Below are 25,251 nucleotides of genomic sequence, written 5' to 3'. Positions count from 1 at the left end.
GAATGCAAATGTCTACCCTGTGTCTGTCCTACCGTTATATTTTGGAAGCGTATAACTTATCTGGTTCTGCAGATTCATAGCTGGAGAGGAATTTTGCCTCAGAATGAACTGTATCTTGAGTTTTACCCATATTTGACTTAGATGATATTAGATGAAACTTTGGACTTTAGACCTAATCCTGGAATGAGTTAATAAGCCTTTGGGCACTGTTGGGATGAAATGAGTGTATTTTATGTATGAGAAGAAAATGAATTTGGGGGCCCAAGGGCAAAATGCTATGGACTGAATTGCTCTCAAACTCAGGTTGAAGCCCTAACCTGCAGTGTGACGGTATTTGGAGACTGGCCTTTGGGAGATAATTAGGTTTAGATGAGGTCGTCAGCGCAGGACCCTTATGATGGGATTGTTGCCTTGTTCTCTTTCCCAACCATGTGAAGAAAGCAGCCATCTACAAGCTAAGAAAAGATCCCTTATCAGAAATCAATTAAGGACAAGTATGTTTGCACCTTGATCTTGAACTTCTAGGTTCCAGACTATGAGAAAATAAATTTCTTTTGTTTAAGCCACCCAGTCTGTGGTATTTTGTTACAACATCACGGCATTAAACATACTGGTTCTGTTACATTCCTTCCTTAACTCTTAGATTCTTCACAAAAATTTTTTTAACCTTCTCTCCTCTAGCTTGCCTCTGAGGATTCTGCATCCCATTGTCTGCTTTATCAGTCACTGATGGCTGTGCTATCTCTTTACCAAAATGTAACCTACATCTCCTCTCAAAATCATCTTGAAAAGGTTCAGGAAGATTTATGACTTGCCTTAGATCATACGGAAAGGCATGAAAAAGAGGACTAGAACCCAGGGTTTCTAAACCTTCCTTGATATTTTTCCACTAAGTTGTGCAATAATGTTTTCTTGTGCATCAAGAATACGTCAGAAGACTAATTGGAGGGGCGCCTAGGTGGCTCAGTGTGTTAATCCTCTGCCCTCAGCTCAGGTCATGATCTCAGGGTACTAGGATCGAGCTCAGGATCCTAGCTTGATAGAGCCCGTATCAGGCTGTCTGCTTAGCAGGGAGCCTGCTCCCCCCCCACCCCCCCGCCTGCTGCTCTGCCAACTTGTGATCTTTCTCTCTCTCTCTCAAAAAAATAAATAAAATCTTAGAAAAAAAAAAAAAAAGGAAGACTAACTGGGTAAACTTGTGAATTTATTTGTACGAAAGGGTTTAAAGATAGAAGTTATGTATATTATATATTTGATAACTTTGGCTAAAAATCACCTGAAATTGGGTCTGTTTACAAAACTCAAGACCATAAAGTCTCCAGATACAGATCCTTACTCCAAAACACTAAGATTCTGTTAAAAATTTTATTGTTTTTAGGTCAGAATTTGCAAAACATCACTATGCACTATAATCTTAAATCAACTTTTTATGCATTTATGTTGCCTGGCCTTGTAGTCATTTGAATTTGTGAATTCTGGTATAAATCACAAATTCTGTAACAGTTGAGATGTATCATAAAGTAGTAAGATTACTTAGAGAAAACCAAGAAGAAGGATAGATCTAAGTAACTAGTAAAATAGGAGCCCCTTGAAGAGGAAACTTTACCAGACTCATTCTCTGCTGTCTCCCCTAGCATCTCATAGACTGCAGAATACTGAATAAATGACTGTCTTCTCCCCACACCGTAACACCTCTTTGCCTGTATGTTACAATCCCCAGATTTTCTGAGTGCAAGGATGATGCTGGCTCGGCTTTTCCCATGGCCTACAGACTCCTGATTCCCTGTAAATAGCTGTTCAATGCCTTAGCACCCGCTGAGCCACTAATAAGTGGTTAAGATTACACTTAATCTTAATGGGTCTGGGTCTAGTCACTTTGAGTGCATCATTTTCATCAACCTTGAATCCTGGAGGTAGGAGTAGAAATAATGCAGGTTGTTGATTATATAATGTATTAGGAAATAGATATAGAAAATACATAATAATGAATGATCAGAAAGTTACTTAGGGGGCACCTGGGTGGCTCAGTCATTAAGCGTCTGCCTGCAGCTCAGGTCATGATCCCAGGGTCCTGGCCTGGGATCGAGTCCCACATTGGACTCCCTGCTCAGTGGGGAGCCTGCTTCTCCCTTTCCCTCTCTCCCTGCTTGTGTTCCTCTCTCACGTTCTGTCAAATAAATAAATAAAATCTTTAAAAAAAAAAAAAAGAAAGAAAGAAAGTTACTTAAGCCTAACTTTGGAGTGTGTCCTTCAGGATACACAACCTCAGCTCTTGTCTTTCCTATAGAGGCCCTCTCCTGCTCTTACTATATTGCTATTAACTCTAGCTGTGTAAAGGGAAAGACGTCTATAAAGAAAGGGATGCCTCCTACATTGCTAGGTTATAAGGGTGATGGGATAGGTGACTATTGCTCCTGTTGCATTTAGCATTCATGATTACATTGCAACTTTTTTAATCTTCTGGTTTAGGAATATAGCGCCTTTATTTATTTATTTATTTTGAATGTAGCATCTTTTTAAAAATTTTTTAAAAATTTTTATTTATTTGACAGAAATCACAAGTAGGCAGGGAGGCAGGCAAAGCAGGGGGGAGGCAAGCTCCCTGCCAAGTAGAGAGCCTGATGTGGGGCTCAATCCCAGGAGCCTGGGATCATGACCTGAGCCGAAGGCAGAAGCTTTAACCCACTGAGCCACCCAGGCACCCCTGGAATATAGCATCTTTTTAATTGCTGGTTTTCATTATAGATAAATTCTGTTTATTAACAAAATTTATCCCTAAGCTCCAGTTCTTGTATTTGGTGTCTAAACATGAAGAAATAATTTAATCTGTAGTTTTCATGAGGAAAGATTGCTGGGGGGTTAATTGGAGAGAGAATTATAGACACATTTGTACATTGCCCCTTGAAACTAAAGGGTGATGTATGTCTAATGGATAGCAATACAAATAACTTGAATCTGGTTTGATTGATAGACTGTGAAGGGGTTGGGGGAAGCTGGGACCCAGGGATGCATATACTGAAGAGCTTTGAAGGAACTCATGTGGGTGAGTAGAACTCCTGGCCAAAAATATGACTATTGGTTATACCAGCAGAAGACTGCAGATACAGTATGACTCACCTCTTGAGAAAATTCCCGGGAGGACCCCAATAATATCTAGAAGACTTGTTAGTTTCACCACTATTCATGATGCAGTGCATAACCATGTACTCCGTATAAGCAGAGCCTCACCTGGAGGCTTTTTCAAAATGCATGATCATAAGCTCCACCCAAGAGCTGCTGGATCAGAATCTGCATTTAACAAAAACATTAATGTTCAAGAGGCACTGATCTATAATAACAGCTAAGAAATTTCTGTACAGAGCATTGAGCATAATCTCTAGGAAGAAGGAAGAACCATGCTTAACAAATCTGTTGAGGCTTTTAAAGGGAATTAAATGTGCACATGGGAAGAGGTTAACATTGTGTTACTCACTGTTTCACTTCATCAGGTGAAAATGGGCCACGATACAGAGTTCTGGCAGACCCAGAGGGTCACATGTATACAGGATAGGAGGGAGCACAGTAGATACATTTTTAGTAGAGATTTGTTCTTTTTGAAAGAAATATGTGAAGACTTCAATCTGGGAAAGAGATCTGCTAGAAGATACTGTTTGAAGAAGAAAGAAGGGTAGAAGGCAAAATAAACCTGTGAACGAAGGATTCAAAGAAGAATCCTTGAACTGTGCTATTAGCTTGGGCAGGAGTAGAGCAGGCCTGTTCTCACTTGGTTAACATTGGGCTGGTAAGTCAGCATCAGGAGGCTGCTGGAACAGAGGCCCGTAATTCACATGCCCAGGAAGACGAGCAGGACATGAAGGTCAGTGCAAGGCTTACTCCCCATAAGTATATGGGCATGGTCAAGCTCCTTTTGTACATGTCCCTTTAGTTTACGGTCCGACTGGTCTGAGAAGATGGGGAGCTAGTACGTGTGCAGGCAAGGGAGTGTAGTAGACGTCATTGCAGGTGTTCCTTTTTAGGCTTTTGGTAATCATTTGACACCTGTCATACCGAAAGCTGTTGAGAAAAATAAGCAAAGGCATAGGTCACTGTAACATTAAGATAGATTTAGACACCAATATTTTTGGTTTGAAAAGAAGATGATAGGGAATATGACTGAAGTCAAGTGATCTAGATAAAGTAAATTCGGAACTGTTTGTGAGCAACAGACATCCCATGAAGTTTTAAGGAGGTAAGTTTGGGGCAGAAAAGGAAGTACTACTTTACTACCATGGGCTAGTCAAGTTATCTTGTCTATGAGGATCAAGTAAGTTGTGAATATGAAGGCACCACTATAAAACCGATGATTTGATGATCCTGGAGAAAACCTGATACCACAGTCCGTATTTGTAGGACCTGGTATGCAGAGGGAAGTTGTGGGGGAGCAGTAAGGCATTGTCCTAGGAAAAGAAATGGTGTGAAGCTCTAGAGACCTAGAGTTGGGAGTATTTAGAAGAGTATAAGGAAAAGATGTGGGAGGAACTAATCGGATATTAGAGGAATTTGGGGTAGGAGATCTACACCAGTATCACAGATGAGGGAGTGAACAACCAATGTAGAGATCCATGTGACCAGTATAATATAAAACAGGAGGGTGCTGGTTGGGCACTAGGACTTGCTTGGGGATGAAACTGCAGGAAGGAACTTGAAATGGTAGCAGAGTTGAAAGACTACTGGTCTAGGTTTTGGAGAGCTCAGTTCTAATCTTGGCCCCTGAGACCACTTCATTTTGGTCGTTTGGGACCTGTTAGAGCTATGAAATAAAGGGCCTAGAGTATTATCTGTAAATCTGTTTAAGCCCTTGATACTAAGCTTTTTACTTTGAGCATATTTCCATTACTGACTGAAAATGCAAACATAATTTTTAAAGGTTACATAAAGTCATGGAAGACCAGACCACAGTTGATTACAAAGGAAAATCCAGTTGTTGTGCAGCACGTCTCTAACTTGGAAGATGTGAAGGAAGATATCCTGCGCTTCCATCATAGGATCTTTGTCAAATGATCTAATGCTGGCATGTGGGTGGACCACAAGCCTCACCGAATTTGGTGTTTGTAATGCTTGAAGGGTCGCTGAGTTTCAAGCCTTTTTCTTTATGCTTCCCTACTAATTGACCCACAGTAATGTGCTTTCCACTACTCTGTTCTCTTAAGGCCTTGCTACTCAAAGTGTGGACCTTAGACCAGCAGCATCAACATCACCTAGGATCTAGTTAAAAATGCAGAATCTCATACTCCACCCAGACCTACTGAGTCAAAATCTGCATTTTAATATGATTGCTAAATTATTTGTATGCACAATAAATCTTGAGATGCTCTGCTTCTGTCGCTGTGCTTCTGAAACACACGTAGCAGAATCTCCAGAAGGGCTTGTAAAAATAAACTGCCTGGCAATTTCTGATTCAGTAGATCTGGAATAGGGTCCAAGAATTTGCATTTCTAACACCATAAGAATTATCACAGTTTTTATTAGAGACTCTGACTTTAATCACATTCTGTTTCTGATTATTTCATATTGGTTTTTAATCTTCATAGTAAAACTGTAATTTCTAATGTAGTGTTTCTCTGGAGGAAGTCGGGTTTATTGAGATGTAATTCACATAGTATGTAGTTTACCTATTTGAAATGTGCAATGCAGTGGCTTTTAGTATATTCACAGATCTGTGCAACTGTTAACACAGTCCATTTTTAAACATTTACATCACCCCAAAAAGAAGCAAATAGGTGGAACACAGAGGTTGTTTACAGCAGTGAAACTATTCCTTACTCTGCAGGTTACTGTGATGGTGGGTACATGTCAAAATGTATGGAATGTACAACACCCAAGAGTGAATCCTAAATGTCAACTATGGGTTGTGGGTGGTAATGACCAATGTAAGTTTGCTGCTTGTAACAGATATACCCCTCTGGTGCAGATGTTGATAATGGGGGAGGCTATGCATGTGTGTATCAGGGGGTACATGGGTAAAGAAATCCACATTCTTTAGCTATCACCTCGTATTCACATATCCCACCAAGCCCTAAACAACCATTAATCATCTCATATTTTTGTGCATAATACAAGAGCTTGGCAGGTTGCTAGATGTCTTATTTATAATTAATAATAATAGTTACTATTTACTAAGAGCTTAATATGTGCAAATATTTGTGTTACCTCAGTCTTCATGACAACTGTGTCCAAGCTGAGGATGTTGAAGCTTAGAACAGGTCAAGTAACTTGGAACACGGGCGTAAATGGTGAAACCATTCTGTCCCAGGGCTCTTAATTCGAAAGCTCATTATATCTATTGTTAATAAACTAAATTTTTTTTTTAATTTTTTTTTAATTTATTTGTCAGAGAGAGAGTGAGTGAGAGCGAGCACAGGCAGACAGAGTGGAAGGAAGAGTCAGAGGGAGAAGCAGGCTCCCTGCGGAGCAAGGAGCCCGATGTGGGACTCGATCCCAGGACGCTGGGATCATGACCTGAGCCGAAGGCAGCTGCTTAACCAACTGAGCCACCCAGGCGTCCCAATAAACTAAATTTTTAAGCTATACAATCTCTGTAAGAAATTTACTAAGATATTTTTAAAAATATAGTGGAGGTTTGCCTGGCTGGCTCAGTCAGATGAGTGTCTGCCTTCTGCTCCAGTCATGATCCCAGGGTGCTGGGATCAAGCCCCGCATGGGGCTCCCTGTTCAGCAGGGAGCCTGCTTCTCTCTCTCCCTCTGTCTCCAGCTCTCCCGGCTTGTGCTTGCTCTCTCTCTCTGTCAACTAAACAAATAAAATTTTCAAAATGTTTCAAAAAATGTAGCGGAAATGCTGAAGTTGTTTAAGCATGGTAGTTTGCTAATGAAATTTGCGGGTTGTTTCACATCGAATACTAATTATTCTACAGTTGTGTTTGGTTCTACTTTTGTAATACTAATCTTCCACTGAAATTTTTGTTTTGCCTTCGTAATTCCAATATCAGTGAGTTTTGCTTTTATCAGTGTTGAATTTTCTTCAATTGTAGGGATGATTATATTCCCTTTTTAGCAATAAATGTTTCCTTTTTGAGTATCTTTGTACTTCCTTGAACATTTAAGCTTTTTAAAAATCTCTTAGTTTTAGTAATTATAAAAGTAACGCTGAATGTTATATATTGTATAGAAGAAGGTAGTGTGTATGTGTCAATATGGAATCTACTTCATAAATTTAGGAATATATAGAAAAGCCAAAGAGGTGTATAGTTTGACCTCATGTATAAAACTATACATATTTGAGATATGTATCCATGTATTCATATATATATTCATTTATATTAAATGTATATGGATAGTGTCTGGAAACATGAAAGAAATTCCTGTGTAAATATGTGACTGAGAGCCAGGATAAGAGGAGAGGGGCTTTATACTTTTCTGTTTTTGAATGTTTTTCCTTTTTAGTTTCTCCAGTCTTTTCACACTGTTTCCCTTGCCTTTTTCTCTCTCTCTCTTTTTTTTTTTTTTTTAAGATTTTATTTATTTATTTGACAGAGAGAGATTACAAGTAGGCAGAGAGGCAGGCAGAGAGAGAGAGAGGAGGAAGCAGGCTCCCCGCTGAGCAGAGAGCCCGATGCGGGACTCGATCCCAGGAACCTGAGATCATGACATGAGCCGAAGGCAGCAGCTTAACCCACTGAGCCACCCAGGCGCCCTCTCTCTCTTTTTTTAAATAGCCTGATGTGTGTCTCGCTCCACATCTTCAAGCTCACATAAATGTACAGATACATATAGGGAACTTGGGGTGGGAGGTCACTTTTCTTTTCTTTCTTTCTTTTTTTTAATAAAAATTGGTTACATTGGGGTGCCGACTGAGTCAATGGAGCGTGTGACTCTTGATCTCTGGCTGGTGAGTTCAGGCCCCACATTGGGCATAGAGCTTACTTAAAAAATAGGATCATGCTGTAAGTATCTATCTGGAACATGCTTTTCTCACTGTGTACACCTCTTCCGGGATCTTGTTCTTTCCTTTTTTTTTTTTTTAAAGATTTTATTTATTTATTTGACAGCCAGAGACACAGAGAGGGAACACAAGCAGGGTGGGTGGGAGAGGAGGAAGCGGGCTTCCTGCCGAGCAGGGAGCCTGATGCAGGACTCGATCCCAAGACCCTGGGATCATGACCTGAGCTGAAGGCAGACGCTTAACAACTGAGCCACCCAGGCACCCCTAGTTCTTTCTTTTTAATGGCTTTGTACTGTGCATATCATAATGGAATGGGCTCCTTATTAGTGAAAGTTGTTGACTTTTTTTTTCCTGTAACATGATATTGTGAATATCCTTACACAGTTTTCTTTGTGCATTTCTTTTTTTATATATATTTTTATTTATTTATTTGACAGAGGGAGATCACAAGTAGGCAGAGAGGCAGGCAGGGGGAGGAAAATCTACTTCATAAAGTAGATTCATAAAGCTGAGCAGAGAGCCCGATGGGGGGTTTAATCCCGGGACCCTGAGATCATGACCTGAGCTGAAGGCAGAGATTTAACCTGCTGAGCCACCCAGGCGCCCCATTTATTTTTTTAATTGAAGTGTCATTAACATACAATGTTGTATTAGTTTCAGATATATAATATAATTATTCAGCATTTCTGTACATTGCTCAGTGCTCAGCAAGATAATTGTACTCTTACTCGTACCCTTTATTTAACCCATCCTCCTACCCCTGGCAATCGCCAGTTTGTTCTCTGTATTTAAGAGTTTTTTTTTTTTTTTTTTTTACATATGAGTGAAATTATTTAGTATTTGTCTTTTTCTGATTGACTTATTTTGCTTTGCATACTACAGTCTAGCTCCATCTACATCAGTGAAATGGCAAGATTTCATCCTTTCTGATGGCTGAGTAATATTCCATTGTATATGTGCCACATCTTCTTTATCCATTCATCAGTTGATGGACATTAGGGCTCTTTGTATAATTTCGCTGTTGTTGATAATGCTGCTGTAGACATTGGGGTGCCTGTGCCCTTTTGAATCAGTATTCTCTTGTCCTTTGGGTAAATACCTAGTAGTGCAGTTGTTGGGTTGTAGGGTAGCTCTATTTTTAACTTTTTGAGGAATCCCCATACTGTTTTCCAGAGTGGCTACACTAGTGTGCATTCCCACCAACAGTGTAAGAGGGTTCCCATTTTTCCACATGCACGTCAACATCTTTTATTTCCTGTGTTTTTTATTTTAGCCATTCCTACTGGCATGAGATGATACCTCATTGTAGTTTTGATTTTTATTTCCCTGATGGTGAGAGATGATGAGCATCTTTGCATGTGTCTGTTAGCCACCTGGATGTCTTTTTTGGAAAAATGTCTATTCGTGTCTTCTGCTCATTTCCTAATTGGATTATTTGTTTTTGGGGGGTGTTGAGTTTGATAAGTTCTAATAGGTTTTAAGTACCCTTTATCAGATATGTTATTTGCAAATACCTTCTCCCATTCAGTAGGGTGCCTTTTTGTTTTGTTTTTCCTTTAATGTGCTAAAACTTTTTATCTTGATGAAGTCCTTTTTTTTAAGATTTTATTTTTAACTAATCTCTACATCCACAGTGGGGCTCAAACTCACAATCGTGAGATCAAAAGTTGTATTCTCTACTGACTGACCATCTAGGCACCTATTGATGAAGTCATAGTTCATTTTTGGTTCTGTTTCCCTTGCCTCTGGAGCTACATCTAGTAAGAAGTTGCTATAGCCAGTGTCAAAGAAGTTGCTGCTTGTGTTCTCCTCAAGGATTTTGATGGGTTTCTTGTGTCACATTTAGGTCTTTCATCAATTTTTAATTTATTTTTGTGTATGGTTTAAGAAAGTAGTCCAGTTTGATTCTTTTGCATGTTGCTGTCCAGTTTTCCAAATATCATATGTTGAAGAGACTTTTTTCCATTGGATATTCTTTCCTGTTTTTGTTTTTTGAAGATTTTATTTATATTTTTGAGAGACAGCACAAGTAGGAGGAGAGGCAGAGAAAGAGGAAGAAGCAGACTCCCTGCTGAGCAGAGAGCTCTATGCAACATGGGGCTCATTCTAAGACCCTGAGGTCATGACCTGAGCCAAAGGCAGATGGTTAACCCACTGAGCTACCTAGGTGCCCGTCTTCCATGCTTTGTTGAAGATTAGTTGAACATATAGCTGGGGGCCCATTTCTGGGTTTTCTGTTTTGTTCCATGATCTGTGTGTGTATTTTGGAGCCAGTACCATACTGTATTGATGACTGTAGATTTGTAATAGAGCTTAAAATCCAGAATTGTAATGCATTCAGCTTTGCTTTTCTTTTTCAAGATTGCTTTGGCTATTCAGGATCTTTTGTGGTTCCATACAAATTTTAGGATTGTTTGTTCTAGCTCTGTGAAAAATGGTGTATTTTGATGGGGATTACTGCTGATTCTGTAGATTGCTTTGGATGCTGTGGACATTGTAATAATATTTGTTCTTCCAACCCATGAGCATGGAATGTTTTTCCATATCCTTGTGTCCTCTTCAGTTTTTTTCATTCGTGTTTTATAGTTTGCAGAATGTAGTTTTTTCACTTCTTTGGTTAGGTTTATTCCTAGGTACCTTATGAATTTTGGTGCAGTTTTAAGTTGGATCAATTCCTTGATTTCTCTTTCTGCTCCTTTATGACTGGTATATAGAAAGACAACAGATGGGGCACCTGGGTGGCTCAGTTGGTTAGGCATCTGCCTTTGGCTTAGGTCATGATCCCAGTGTCCTTGAATGGAGTCCTGCATCCGACTCCTTGCTCACCAGAGAGCCTGCTTCTCTCTCTCCATCTCCATCTGCCTGCTGCTCCCCCTGCTTGTGCTCTGTCTCTAAATAAAATCTTAAAAAAAAAAAAAAAAAAGACAACAGATTTCTGCACATTAATTTTGTATCCTGTGACTTTATTGTTCTGGCAACTTTTTGGTGGAGTCTTTTGGGTTTTCTACATAGAGTATCATGTTGTCTGGGAATAGTGGAGATTTGACTTCTCTGCTGATTTGGATACCTTTTATTTCTTTTTTGTTGTCTGATTACTGAGGCTAGGACTTCCAGTGCTATTTTAAGTAACAATGGTGAGAGTGGACATGCAAGGCAAATTGAGGGATTTCAAGTGCATTTTCTTTTATGCTATGTAAACAATGAAGTAATAACTCATAAGAGATTGGAAGGAAAGTTTCAGGGTGTGAAGAGAATATTGAAGTTATTGCATAGCAGCAATCCTTGTGGGATTTGGCCCTTTTAACAAGGACCATAATTGTGTCCCCATAAGAAAGTGACTTAAGGGGCGCCTGGGTGGCTCAGTGGGTTAAGCCGCTGCCTTCGGCTCAGGTCATGATCTCAGGGTCCTGGGATCGAGTCCCGCATCGGGCCCTCTGCTCAGCAGGGAGCCTGTTTCCTCCTCTCTCTCTCTCTCTCTGCCTGCCTCTCTACCTACTTGTGATCTCTCTCTATCAAATAAATAAATAAAATCTTTTAAAAAAAAAGAAAAGAAAGTGACTTAATACATAAGTCACTTAACAACACATAAAATAATACTTAACACATGTGTTACTTAACACATGTGTTGATAATACTTAACACATAAAAGAATGTGTTCTGGGTGAAAGTATATGATTTCAGTATTTCCTCAAACAAGAAGAAATAAATTCATTGGAAGACCTTCCCTCTTAAGGAAGTGTGGTCAAACCTATATATAAATAGCATTATTAAAATCCTTAGTTATTGACAAAGCGAATTATTACCAGTGTGAAAATTATTGTTTGTGTCCTAGATAGCTGCTCAGGAAGCAATCCTGCATGCGTCTGGAAATGGCAGACCTTTACCATCTAAGGACTACTGCATGCTATATAACCCTCATTGGACGGCTCTTCCAAATACCCTAGAAAATGCAGTAAGTAAATCACAGTTATTATTTATTTGTAAACATAAAATTATTGAAAGGTGAGAATGAGTGATTATGTTTTAGTGTGTGAACTAGTTGTAATATAAAATGATCAATAAACAGTAACTTTTATTGTTTTGGCTTAAGTATTTTTCTTTCTGTGGGAAAAACAAATTAGGGAATTTTAAAATACCTCAAAGCCTGGTTGTCATAAAGTACTTATAATTTAAAAGAACCTAGTATTAAACCAATATTGATACTTTGTCACTGAATGCATTTTTGTGAAATATGTTTTTTATGTTAAAGACATTTCTTCTTCCCAGACTTCCATCAGTTTGATGAATTTGACTACCACACCACTATGCAACCTTTCTGATATTCCACCTGATGGAATAAAGAGCAAAGCAGTTGTAGTACAGTGGGGAACCTGCCATATTCTTGAAAAAGCCAGAATTGCACAAACAGGAGGTGCTGAAGCATTGTTGGTTGCCAATAACAGTGTCCTAGTAAGTTTTAAAACTTTACTAACTTTTGAGCTCATGAAAAGTATCAAATTTCATAAATATTGTACTGCCTTTTTGGTGTGTAGTTTAGGGGCTGAGTTTTGAATAATCTGATGGTAGGATTCTTTTAAAATAAACAGTCTGGGGTGGCTCAGTCAGTTAAGCATCTGACTCTAGATCTCAGCTCAGGTGTTGATCTCAGGGTTGTGAGTTCAAGCTGCGTGTTGGCTCCGTGCTGGGTGTGGAGACCACTTAAAAAGGATTGGGAGGGAGACAAACCATAAGTGACTTTTAATCTCACAAAACAAACTGAGGGTTGCTGGGGGGAGGGGGTTTGGGAGAAGGGGGTGGGATTATGGACATTGGGGAGGGTATGTGCTTTGGTGAGTGCTGTGAAGTATGTAAACCTGGTGATTCACAGACCTGTACCCCTAGGGATAAAAATATATGTTCATAAAAAATAAAAAATTAAAAAAAAATAATTGTGATAGAAATTTAAAAATAAATAAAATAAACATTCTGGCTTTGATAGGCATTTAGTTGGAAAACTTTGTAATGTCTTTTCTGTTCCTAAAATGGACAAGACTTTCTTAGGAATAAGTGTGTGCAAGTTTAATTAAACCTCAGTGTAATCACGCACAAACACGTTTGATATACCAGTATATAAATCAGTTTAAGTTTATGCTAAAAGGATTCCCATTTGAGAACTCTTACTATATAATATCAAGGCAGAAGATAGGAAACTTTGTTTTGGAATTTTAAAAAAGATACAATACTTATATTTATTTATTTATTTAAGATTTCATTTATTTATTTGACAGGCAGAGAGGCCAGCAGAGAGAGAGAGGGAAGCAGGCTCCCCACTGAGCAGAGAGCCTGATGTGGGACTCGATCCCAGGACCCTGGGATCATGACCTGAGCTGAAGGCAGAGGCTTTAACCCACTGAGCCACCCAGGCGTCCCAAGATACAATACTTATATTTAAAGGAATAATTTGTATTTTATTATAAATATATTGTAAATATATTAGTAGCTCATAAGTTTTCATAATTTTTTTTTTCTTTTAGTTTCCTCCCTCAGGGAACAAATCTGAATTTCATGATGTGAAAATACTGATTGCATTTATAAGCCGCAAAGACTTTATAGATATGAAGCAGGTAAATTAGTAATTACATACTAGACAAAGTTTATTCATAGTACAATTCTTTACTTTTAACCACTGGTATTTAATTTAAATTATATATGCTCCATTTGCTAACAAGAAGCTATAAAGGCCTATCAAGTCTTTGTTTGAGAAGCGTTCACCTCTCAGCACAGGGTGTTTCTGAGCCCTGACTTTAGAAAGGATATTTATTTGTTTTGACTTCTTTATCTTCATTTATCTTATCCTTAAATCTCTGTACAGGATATGACTAGGTGAAACACCAAACTTAGAGGATTTAATAAACGAAAGCATAGTCTCGTAATTCTGACAAGAGAATATATCATGTAGTCAAAAAGGATTCTAGTGTTCTTGATTCTGTCTTATCCCTTTCAGAGTGAAATTGTAATATTGCTGCCATACACTGGAAGAGAAAGAAAACTAATTCTGGTTTTATTTTTATTTTGTCTTTCAGACTCTTGGAGATAACATTACTGTAAAAATGTATTCTCCATCATGGCCTAACTTTGACTATACTATGGTGGTTATTTTTGTAATTGCTGTGTTCACTGTGGCATTGGGAGGATACTGGAGCGGACTAATTGAATTGTAAGTTTAATTAAACTTCAGTGTTTCTGTGATAAGTGGCTAAAAAATTATTGTCTGGTACTCAGTTTAATCATGTAACAATAATTAAAATATACCTGACCTCAGAATATAGTGCTGTTATGATCAGATTGCAGGTTTGTCCTCCTGTAGGTCATTTAACTTCTCGCTGAGACGAGTTAGCTTCTGCTAGCTCTCCTGCTGGGGGCTAAGATTCCATATTTTAAATAAGCTCCCAGGTGTTTTTGCTGGCCCACAGACCACACTTTGAGTTAGCCAGGGAAGCTTCGTATACATGTCAGGGCAAGCTCCTCCTTTAGAAAACTGGAGATGGGAGAGGAGTACATACAAGCTTTTTTACTTATAAAACATGATGATGGACAAAAACAGAGAATTTGTTACCTTCATAGCCAAGTTGGAAGAGAAGGAGTTCTTTACCTACAGGAATACGGAATTTAAAATTTTTTACTTTAATTCCAGCATAGTTAACATATTGTGTCATATGTGTGTGTGTGTGTGTGTGTGTGTGTATTACTTAGTGCTCATCAAGATGAATGTACTCTTGGGGTGCCTGGGTGGCTCAGTGGGTTAAAGCCTCTGTCTTCGGCTCAGGTCATGATCTCAGGGTCCTGGGATCGAGCCCCCCGCATCGGGCTCTCCACTGAGCAGGGAGCCTGTTTCCTCCTCTTTCTCTGCCTGCCTCTCTGCATACTTGTGATCTCTGTCTGTCAAATAAATAAATAAAATATTAAAAAAAAAAGATAAATATACTCTTAATCCCCATTATCTGTTTTGCCCATCCCTATGCCTTCCTCCCCTCTGGCAACCACCAGTTTGCCACAGTATTTACAAGCCTGTTTTTTTTTTTTTTTTTTACTTTGTTCATTTGTTTCTTAAAATTTTATGTATGATTGTAATTATATGGTATCTGTCTTTTTCTGACTTATTTCATTAAACATTATACTCTCTAGGATCCATCCATATTGTTACAGATGGCAATATCATTCGTTTTTAGGGCTAAGTAATATCCTATCCTAGTGTGTGTGTGTGTATATGTAATATCATATCCCATTTTGTGTGTGTGTGTGTGTGTATATATATATATATACACACACACACACCACATTTTCTTTATCCATTCATCTGTGGATGGAAACTGAGGTTGATTACATCCATGTCTTGGCTAGTGTGAATAATGCTATAATAGACACTTTTAAAATAAATGTTTTAATTTTCTTTGGATAATTTCTGGATCAGGGGCGCCTGGGTGGCTCAGTGGGTTAAAGCCTCCGCCTTCGGCTTGGGTCATGATCCCAGGGTCCTGGGATCTAGCCCCACATCGAGCTCTCTGCTCTGCGGGGATCCTGTTTCCTCCTCTCTCTCTGCCTCTCTGCCTACTTATGATCTCTGTCAAATAAATAAATAAAACATTTTTTAAAAAAGGATAATTTCTGGATCATATGGTAATTCTGTTTTTAATTTTATTTATTTATTTATTTATTTTATTTATTTATTTGAGAGCAGAGGCAAGAGACGGAGCGAGCATGAGTGGGGGTGGGGTGCGGGGTAAGGTCCTGTGTCCATCTAGGACCCTGAGATTATGACTTGAGCCAAAGGCAGATGCTTAACCGACCGAGTCACCCAAGCACCCTTCTATTTTGTAATTTTTTAAGGAAACTTCATGTTATTTTCCACAGTGGTTGCAACAATTTGCATTTCCACTGACACTGCACAAGCGTTCATTTTTCTCCACATCCTCACCAAACGATATTTCTTGTCCTTTGATCTCACCCTTCTGACAGATGTAAGGTTAACATTTTGAGTTTATTTTTGTGTAGGGTGTGAGAAAATGGCCCTGTTTCATTCTTTTCCAGGTTTTCAGGCACCATTTGTTGAGGAGACTTTTTCTCTTGCATATTCTTGCCTCCTTTGTCAAAGGTTAATTGACCATGTAATTGTGGATTTATTTCTAGGCTCTCTCTTCTATTGATCTATGTGTCCTCTTTTGTGCCAGCACCATACTGTTTTGATTACTATAGTTTTATAGTATATCTTCAAATCTAAGATTATGATATCTTCTATTTTGTTCTTTTTCAAGATTGCTTTGCCTATTCAGGGTCTTGGGTGATTCCATACAAATTTTAGGATTGTTTTTTTTCTAGTTCTGTAAAGAATGTTGGTGATATTTTGATAGGAATTACACAAAATCTGTACTTTGCTTTGGGTGGTATGAACATTTTAGCAATATTTTTTCTTCTAATCCATGAGCATGGAATATCTTCCCATTTGTTTGTGTTGTCCTCAGTTTTGTTTATCACTGTTTTATAGTTTTCAAAGTATAGGTTTTTGACCTTTTGGTTAAGTGTATTGCCAGGTATTTTATTATTTTTGGTATAATGTAAATGGAACTGTTTTCTTAATTTCTCTTTCTACTACACGTTTTTTTTTTTAAGAGATTTTATTTATTTGAGAGATAGAGTGCATAGGGAGAAGCAGAGCGCGAGAGAGAGGGACAAGCAGACTCCATGCTGAGTATAGAGCTTGATGAGAGGCCCAGTCTCAGGACCCTGAGATCATGACCTGAGCCAAAACCAAGTGTTGGATGCTTAACCAACTGAACCATGCAGGCACCCCCTCTGCTACTTCATTATTAGTATATAGAAATGCAGTGGATTTCTGTAAATTGGTTTTGTATACTGTGACCTTAACTGAATTCATTTATCAGTACTAATAGTTTTTCAGTGGAGTCTTAAGGATTTTTTATATATAGTATCATGTCATCTGCAAATAGTGAAAGTTTTACTTCCTCTTTACCAATTTGGATACATTTTACTACTTTTTCTTGCTTGACTGCTGTGGCTAGGACTTCCAGTACTATGTTGAATAAAAATAGTGAAAGTGGACATCTTTGTCTTGTTCCTGACCTTAGGGGAAAGGCTTTCAGTTTTTCACCATCAAGTATGATTATGGCCTTGATTATGTTGAGGTATATTCCCTCTAAACCTACCTTGCTGAGAGTTTCTATCACAAATGGATGTTGTACTTTGTCAAATGCTTTTTCTGTGTCTATTGATCATATAGTTCTTATCCTTTCTCTTACTGATCTGATGTGTCATGTTGATTGATTTGCAAATATTAAACTGCCCTTGCATCCTGGAGATAAATCCCACTTGATCACATGGTGAATGACTTTTTAAAATTTATTGTTGGATTTGGTTTCCTAATTTTTCATTAAGGATTTTTGCATTTATGTTCATCAAAGATACTGGCCTGTAGTTCTTTTTTTTTTTTTTAAGATTTTATTTATTTGACAGACAGAGATCACAAGTAGGCAGAGAGGCAGGCAGAGAGGAGGAAGCAGGCTCCCCACAGAGCAGAGAGCCCGACGTGGGGCTCGATCCCAGGACCCTGAGACCACGACCCGAGCCGAAGGCAGCAGCCTAACCCACTGAGCCACCCAGGCGCCCCTAGTTCTTTTTTTTAATAGAGTCTTTACCTGATTTTGGAATCATAGGCTGAATTTGGAAACTTCCCTTCCTCTTCTGTTTTTTGAAATAGTTTGAGAAGAATGGATATTTACTCCTCTTTAAATATTTGGTAGAGTTCACCTGTGAAGCCTTCTGTTCTGGACATTTGTTTGTTGGGAATTTTTTGATCACTGATTCAGTTTCATTGCTGGTCATCAGTCTGTTCAGATTTTCTCTTCCTGATTCAGTTATGGGAGGTTATGTTTCTAGGAATTTACCCATTTCTTCTCAGTTTTCCAGTTTGTTGCCATGTAATTTTTTATGGTATTCTCTTACAATCCTTTGTATTTCTGTGGTGTTGGTTGTTACTTTTACTCTTTCATTTGTGATTTTGTTTGAGTTCTTGCTCTCTTTTTTATGAGTCTGACTAAAGATTTACCAATTTTGTTGGTCTTTCCAAAGAACCAGCCCCTGATTTCTTTAGTCTGTTCTATTGGGGGATTTTTAGTTTCTGTTTCCTTTATTTCTGTTTTGATCTTTATTATTTCCTTCCTTCTGCTGGTTTTTGGTTTGTGTCTTCTTTTCCTAACTTCGTTAGGTTTAAGGTTGTTTGAGATCTCTCCTTCTTGAAGCAGCTTGTATTGCTATAAACTGCCCTCATAGAACAACTTTTGATGCATCCCAATGATTTCGGACCATTCTGTTTTCATTTTCATTTGTTTCCATGTAATTTTTTATTTTTTCTTTGATCTCTTAGATCATTTGTTGTTTAGTGCGTGTTCTTTAACCTCCATGTTATTTGTGGTCTTTCCAGATTTTTTTTTGTGGTTGGTTTACGGTTTCATAGCTTTGTGGTCAGAAAAGATGTGTGTGATATGACTACGATTTTTTTAATTTATTGAGACTCGTGGCATAATATGTGATCTCTTCTGGAGAATGTTCCATGTGCACCTGAAAAGAATGTGTATTCTGCTCTTTTAGGATGGAATGTTCTGAATGTATTTGTTAAATCCATCTGATTCAGTGCATCATTCAAAGCCACTGTTTCCTTGTTGATTTCGTGTTTGGATGCTCTGTCCTATGAGTAATTGGGATGTTAAAGTCCCCTGCTATTACCATATTACTATCACTTATTTATATTTGTTTTTAACTATTTTATGTATTTGGTGCTTCCATATTGGCCTCATAAATATGTACAATTGTTACAGCTTATTACTGAATCCCCTTTATTACTATAGAATGTCCTTCTTTGTCTCTTGTTACAGTTGTTATTTTAAAGTCCATTTTTATTGCTCCCCTGGCTCTCTTTTCATACCGTTTGCATGATAAATGGTTTTTCTTCCCTTTGCTTTCAATCTGTGTGTATCTTTAGGTCTGAAATGAGTCTCTTGTTAGGCAGCATATAGATGGATCTTGTTTTTTTTAACCCTTTCTCTCACCCTGTGTCTTTTGATTGGAGCATTTCATCCATTTACATACAAAGTAATTATCGATAGACATGTACTTAATGTCATCTTGTTACTTGTTTTATTTTTGTTGTTGTTCTTTTTGTAGTTCTCTGTTTCTCCTCTTGCTCTCTACTCTCACAATTAGTTGGCTTTCTTTAGAGATACACTTGGATTCCTTTCTCTTTATATTTTGCATATATTTCACTGGTTTTTGATTTATGGTTACCATTAGGTTTGTATATAACATCTGCATATAGCAGTCTATATTGAGTTGATGGTTGCTTAAGTTTGAACTCATTCTTTACTCCTCTCTCTGTTTCCCCTGTTTTAGGTATGTGATATCATACTTTACATCTTTTTATTTTGTGTCTTGACAGGTAATTTTTTTTTAAGATTTTATTTATTTATTTGACAGAGATCAGAAGTAGGCAGAGAAGCAGGCAGAAAGAGAGGAGGAAGCAGGCTCCCTGCCGAGCAGAGAGCCCGATGTGGGGCTCCATCCCAGGACCCTGAGATCATGACCTGAGCTGAAGGCAGAGGCTTTAACCTACTGAGCCACCCAGGCGCCCCTTGACAGATATTTTTATATATACTTATTTTTATTGCTCTTGTGCTTCCTACTTTTCTTCTACTTATGGTCTTTCCTTTCCACTCAAAGAGTCCCCTTTAACATTTCTTGTAGAGCAGGTTTAGTGTGATGAATTCCTTTAGCTTTTGTTTGGGAACTTCTTTCTCTTTCCTCCTATCCTGAATGGTGGCCTTGCTGGACAGAGTATTCTTGGCTGCACAGTTTTTCCTTTCAGTACTCTGAATATATCATGTCACCCATTTCTGGCCTGCAGAGTTTCTGTTGAAAAATCAGCTGATAGGGGTGCCTGGGTGGCTCAGTTGTTAAGCATCTGCCTTTAGCTCAGGTCATGATTCCAGAGTCCTGGAATCGAGGCCCGAGTCAGGCTCCCTGCTCAGCAGGAAGCCTGCTTCTCCCTCTCCCACTCCCCCTGCTTGTGTTCCCTCTTTCACTGTGTCTCTCTCTCTCTCTCTGTCAAATAAATAAACAAAATCTTAAAAAAAAAAAAATCAGCTGATAATCTTACAGAGTTTCCCTTATATGTAATTTTTCTCTTGCTGCTTTTATTTATTTATTTTTAAAGATTTTATTTATTTATTTGACAGACAGAGATCACAAGTAGGCAGAGAGGCAGGCAGGTGAGGGGGGTGCAGGCTTCCCGCTAAGCAAAGAGCCTGATGTGGGTCTCGATCCCAGGACTCTGGGATAATGACCGGAGCCGAAAGCAGAGGCTATAATCCACTGAGCCACTCAGGAGCTCCTCTTGCTGCTTTTAAAATTCTCTCTTTCAGGATTTTGGATTTTGAAATTGAGGTGATTGATTCTAAAAATAGGATAAAGATAGAACTAAGTGTATGTGTGGAGATGGTTGGGGCGGGATGTACATATAATATAAGAAAGAGTGGTGCTGCGGTGGCTGAGAGAGAGCATGCATGTGGAGGGATGGGGGAACAGGAAGAGGGAGAAGCAAACTGCTTGCTAAATCTGGACTTGGGGCTCTATCCCAGGACTCTGGGATCACAACTTGAGCCAAAGGCAGCTGCTTATTAACAACTGAGCCACCCGAGTGTCCCAGTAAATAAGAGGGACACCTGAGTGTCTCAGTTGGTTAAGCGTCTCCCTTTGGCTCAGGTCATGATCCCAGGGTTTTGGGATCAAGTCCTGCATTGGGCTCCTTGCTCAGCTGGGAGTCTGCTTCTCCCTCTGCCTACTGCTCTCCCTGCTTGTGCTCTCTCTCTTTCTCTGTCAAATAAATAAAAATCTTTAAAAAAAGAAAAGAAAAAGAAAGAAAGAAAGAAAAAGAGAAGGGGAAAGAGAATAAGGCTTAGGAAAGGGAAAATTTGCCAGAACCAGAACTCATATAACTCAGAATTACCCTGCCAAATGAAAAATGTACCTTACGCAAAAGGGAAAGATGTCTTAGTTGCATAGAAAACTTCTTAGTAGAAAGTTAAAGTCTTACTATAATGAAATCATTGGTCCTCAAGCTTCATAAACTCAAGATAGCATGAAAGAAAGCTTAGCTTTCCAGAGCTACCCTATGGCCCAGCAATCGCACTACTGGGTATTTACCCTAAAGATACAAATGTAGTGATCCAAAGGGGCTCGTGCACCTGAATGTTTATAGCAGCAATGTCCAAAATAGCCAAAATAGGGAAGAACCTAGATGTCCATCAACAGATGAATGAATAAAGAAGATGTGGGATATATATACAACAGAATACTATGTAGCCATCAAAAGAAATGAAATCTTGCCATTTGCAACTATGTGGATGGAACTAGAGGGTATATGCTGAGCAAAATAAGTCAATCAGAGAAAGAATTATATGATCTCCCTGATATATGAGGAATTTGAAAGGCAAAGTGGGGGGTTTGGGAGGTAGGGAAGGAAAAAATGAAAGAAGATGGGATCGGGAGATAAACCATAAGAGACTCCTAATCTCACAAAACAAACTGAGGGTTGCCCAGGGGAGGGGGATAGGGAGAGGGTGGGAGGGTTATGGACACTGGGGAAGGTATGTGCTATGGTGAGTGCTGTGAAGTGTGTAAGACTGATGATTCACAGACCTGTACCCCTGGGGCAAATAATACATTATATGTTAATAAAAAATGAAAAAAGAAAACTTAACTTTCCATTATATGTGGCTCTTGAGCTGATTAGAGATACAGTGTTTTTAAAAGATGATTATAGTATTTTTATGTGATATAAATCTAGTACATTTCCTTTCCAAAAATTGCCTTTGTCTTCCTTTGCCAGATTTATCTTTTCCTTTATTTATTTTTTAGAAGTTTATATTTATTTACATGAGAGAGTATAAGCAGGGGGAGCAGCAGCAGAGGCAGAGGGAGAAGAAGGCTCCCCACTGAGCAGGGATCATGACCTGAGCGAAGGCAGATGCATAACCAGCTGAGCCACCCAGGTGCCCTTATCTTTTCCTTTAGAGGAATCTACCTGGAGAACTGGTGTACTAAATAAGAATATATAAATCATTTTGACCTATTTGAATTTATAAATTTTTCACTATAATAAAAAGTTTTATTGTTTTTCTTTTTTAAAATTTTTATTTATTTATTTGAGAGTGAGAATGAGAGAGAGCATGAGAGGGGAGACATCAGAGGGAGAAGCAGACTGCCTGCCGAGCAGGGAGCCCAATGTGGGACTCGATTCTGGGACTCCAGGATCCTGACCTGAGCCGAAGGCAGTTGCTTAACCAACTGAGCCACCCTGGCACCCCATAATAAAAACAATTTTAAATGTATCTGTTTGCAATGACAGATACCAAAAATTGGCACCTTTTTCCACTCAGATACTACTTTCATTGACAATTCTGTTTAATATTCTATCATCCAGCTCTGCAGTTGCTGGAATGTGCTAGTGTGACTGTCCCCAAACCCTCTCCATGCTCTTTGCCCAGGCAGCCTCCCTACAGTCAGAGATGCTTAATATAGTGACCACCCCATTTAACAATTTTCTAGTAAGAAAGTGGTATGTTGGTAAATAAGCAGTCTGGCAAATGTACAGTTTGATAGAAATAAACTTTTTTTAACCTAAAGTTTATATTAAGTCCAGACCTGATGAGAAAGTCAAGGTGTATGCCATGGGAAGGAGAATTTAGTTGGTCAGAGTTGAAGGGGCTGGAGGTGGAAGAGTATGTAGTAGGCCCCATGTAGCTGGGAGGAGACAGTAAGATGACAGAACACAGACTGCTCAACAAAGAACACTACTGACTCTTTCCTCTTCAACTTTTGTCTCGGCCTTTTATTATCTGTGTGACTTAAGAAGGGTTGTTGAGAGAATTAAAAACAGTATTTTGCTATCTTAACTCAAGGTAGATAAAACTATGTCTTGAACTTCTTTTGAATTCTTCATAATACACTGATAAGCACAGAACAGGCATCCAGTTAGTGCTGAGTTGATTGAAAGAATTTTGTGTTTACATGTAAGAAAAGCTAATTTTAGGAGTACTTTGCTCTCTGTAAGTTGGTATTAAGTGTGTAAAAAGAAACTGGTTATAATCTGAAATTCATTACATCAATATGTTTTCAAATTAGATCATATAAACATCTGCAGACATTATTTATATGATAAACATTCTCTATTTCAACAATTTCACTTCCAGAAAAAAGTGCTTTTCCAAAAGTTAGTGGTTAATAACAGATCATCTCTGGAGGGTAAAATTATAGGGACCTTTTACTTCATAGATTAAGTTATTTTCTGTTATGTATGCTGTTTTCTTAAGGTTTATTACTTTGTAGTCAGAAACAAATTTAAGTTGGTATTGGAGATAGATTTTAAAAATAACCGTTCTTGGCAGAGATTTGCTGAAGTTCCTGTATGTGTTTATACAGGGAGAGCATGAAGGCAGTGACAAACACTGAAGACAGAGAAATGAGGAGAAAGAAGGAAGAATATTTAACTTTTAGTCCTCTAACAGTTGTAATATTTGTGGTCGTGTGCTGTGTTATGATGGTCTTACTTTATTTCTTCTACAAATGGCTGGGTAAGAAGTCATACTTTGTATTTGCTACTTTCAGCCTACAAGCTTTTAATTTATTTTATTAGATTGAAGGTATTATACCCAGAAAGCTTAAACAAATGATTGAAAATTAATGTTAACTCTCTAAACTGTCAGAAGTGCTAGATCCCCCTCACTCTAGGATAAAAATTATAAAAATATTTAGATTAAAAATATCCTGTGTCTTTGAGATAAAAACACTTCTTCATGGATGACTTGAAAGAACTGCTGTGGCCCCTAAATTTCCATCTCTGCAGATAAAGCTGGAGAGCCCAGTATCTAAGCAGCAGACTAAGGACTTCTTGGTGACTGTATTTAGTTACACGAAATAGATTATTCAAATTACTAATTTATTGCCTCTGCTTATCCCTAAAGTGTGCTTTGTTCTTTTGTCAGGGTCCAAATCAAGATGTATTGCTCAAATTTTGTTTTACTTGTGTTAACAGTCAAGATCATACTACATCTAAAGACACACAAGTACTTGCCTGTGCTCTAAATAATAACAGGTACTTTTCCTTTAAGAAGGTAGGGGTAGGAATTGTAAGGGCTTGCCCATCCCCTGAGCATTCGTGTTGGTGGTCTGAAAGAATGGAAATTTGCCATCTCTGGGCAATGCACAGCACAAAGAGGAGGAGACTAGGGAAAAAGGAAGTGGCCTGGTAAGAACTAGCAAAAATGCTTTGTGAAAACCACGACAGGCTCCAGCGCTTATTTGGAGAACATTAGCACAATTTTCTGGACTAGAAAACTGAGGTACTCAGGTTGGTTTCAGCTTATTGTCCAATATTTCCTGTCCTGTAGCAGCATTAAAAACTAGACCTCTGACCTATATTTCCAACTAGAAAAAGAATAATTTGAATGTCACTCATATTTCAATGTCATGCTGGGGGAGTAGATGTTAGGATAGTTATTTGTATTTACATTGTCATTGTGTAGCTGATTTTTCTAATTTAATACTTAGCCTTCACTCGTTTGTGTCTGACCCTCAATTAATTAGTGGTCTTTGATAGAAAAAAGAGATTCCTCTACCCTACCCTAAAGCATGCTTTCATTTGTGGTGAGAAATTTCCTTAAACTTTCAGGTATTTAAAAAGTTGACCTTGCTTATCAATGTAATTTTTTATGTAGGAGGCAGATCATTAAACCTCCTGGTTATCTTAGGACATGGGAGTTAATTATAACTCTTACAAAATCGATGTGGTATTGCAAAACATAATGTACCTCCAAATGGTTCCTTAATGGCTAAAGTTGCTGCCATTTTTAATTTAGGAAATATATCAAATTGGTAAGGTTTCCTTTACCATTTTATGTTAAGTCATGCTCAAGAAAGTAAAGACGGTTATATTAACCAGATGCTTTCTCATACCTAATCATTTTCCTAGTATACTATGACATTGAATGAAATAAAACTCTGTTAAGGTCTCAAGAACATGCTTTCTACCTAAGTTTTAAAACTTGGGTTGGCAGCCTTTGGTGGATGACTCACCGAACATAACTTGGCAGTCTTTGATTGTCTTTGTTTTACTGCTTATATTACCATATGTAACTAGTAATAACAAATAACAAATAATGACAACAGACTAAAAAAGTAAATTCTAGAGAGGGTATGTGCTATGGTGA

The 25,251-nt window shown here is 38.3% G+C and overlaps 1 protein-coding gene across 2 annotated transcripts in view; it reads left to right on the top strand.

The window, feature by feature from the left end:
* SPPL2A (signal peptide peptidase like 2A) overlaps positions 1-25,251 on the top strand; it is a 52,064-nt gene that overhangs the window by 4,958 nt on the left and 21,855 nt on the right. For both annotated transcript variants that reach the window (XM_059181536.1, XM_059181535.1), the window contains exons 2-6: positions 11,772-11,891; positions 12,206-12,388; positions 13,453-13,542; positions 14,002-14,135; positions 23,465-23,616. In XM_059181536.1, coding sequence (XP_059037519.1) covers positions 11,772-11,891; positions 12,206-12,388; positions 13,453-13,542; positions 14,002-14,135; positions 23,465-23,616 — 679 coding nt within the window. The remainder of the gene's footprint in view (positions 1-11,771; positions 11,892-12,205; positions 12,389-13,452; positions 13,543-14,001; positions 14,136-23,464; positions 23,617-25,251) is intronic.

Source organism: Mustela lutreola, chromosome 7, assembly GCF_030435805.1.
Source record: "Mustela lutreola isolate mMusLut2 chromosome 7, mMusLut2.pri, whole genome shotgun sequence".
In the NCBI taxonomy this organism is placed as follows: domain Eukaryota; kingdom Metazoa; phylum Chordata; class Mammalia; order Carnivora; family Mustelidae; genus Mustela; species Mustela lutreola.
The sequence above is the reverse complement of the archived record's forward strand: the minus strand, read 5'-3'. Positions and strand labels throughout refer to the sequence as shown.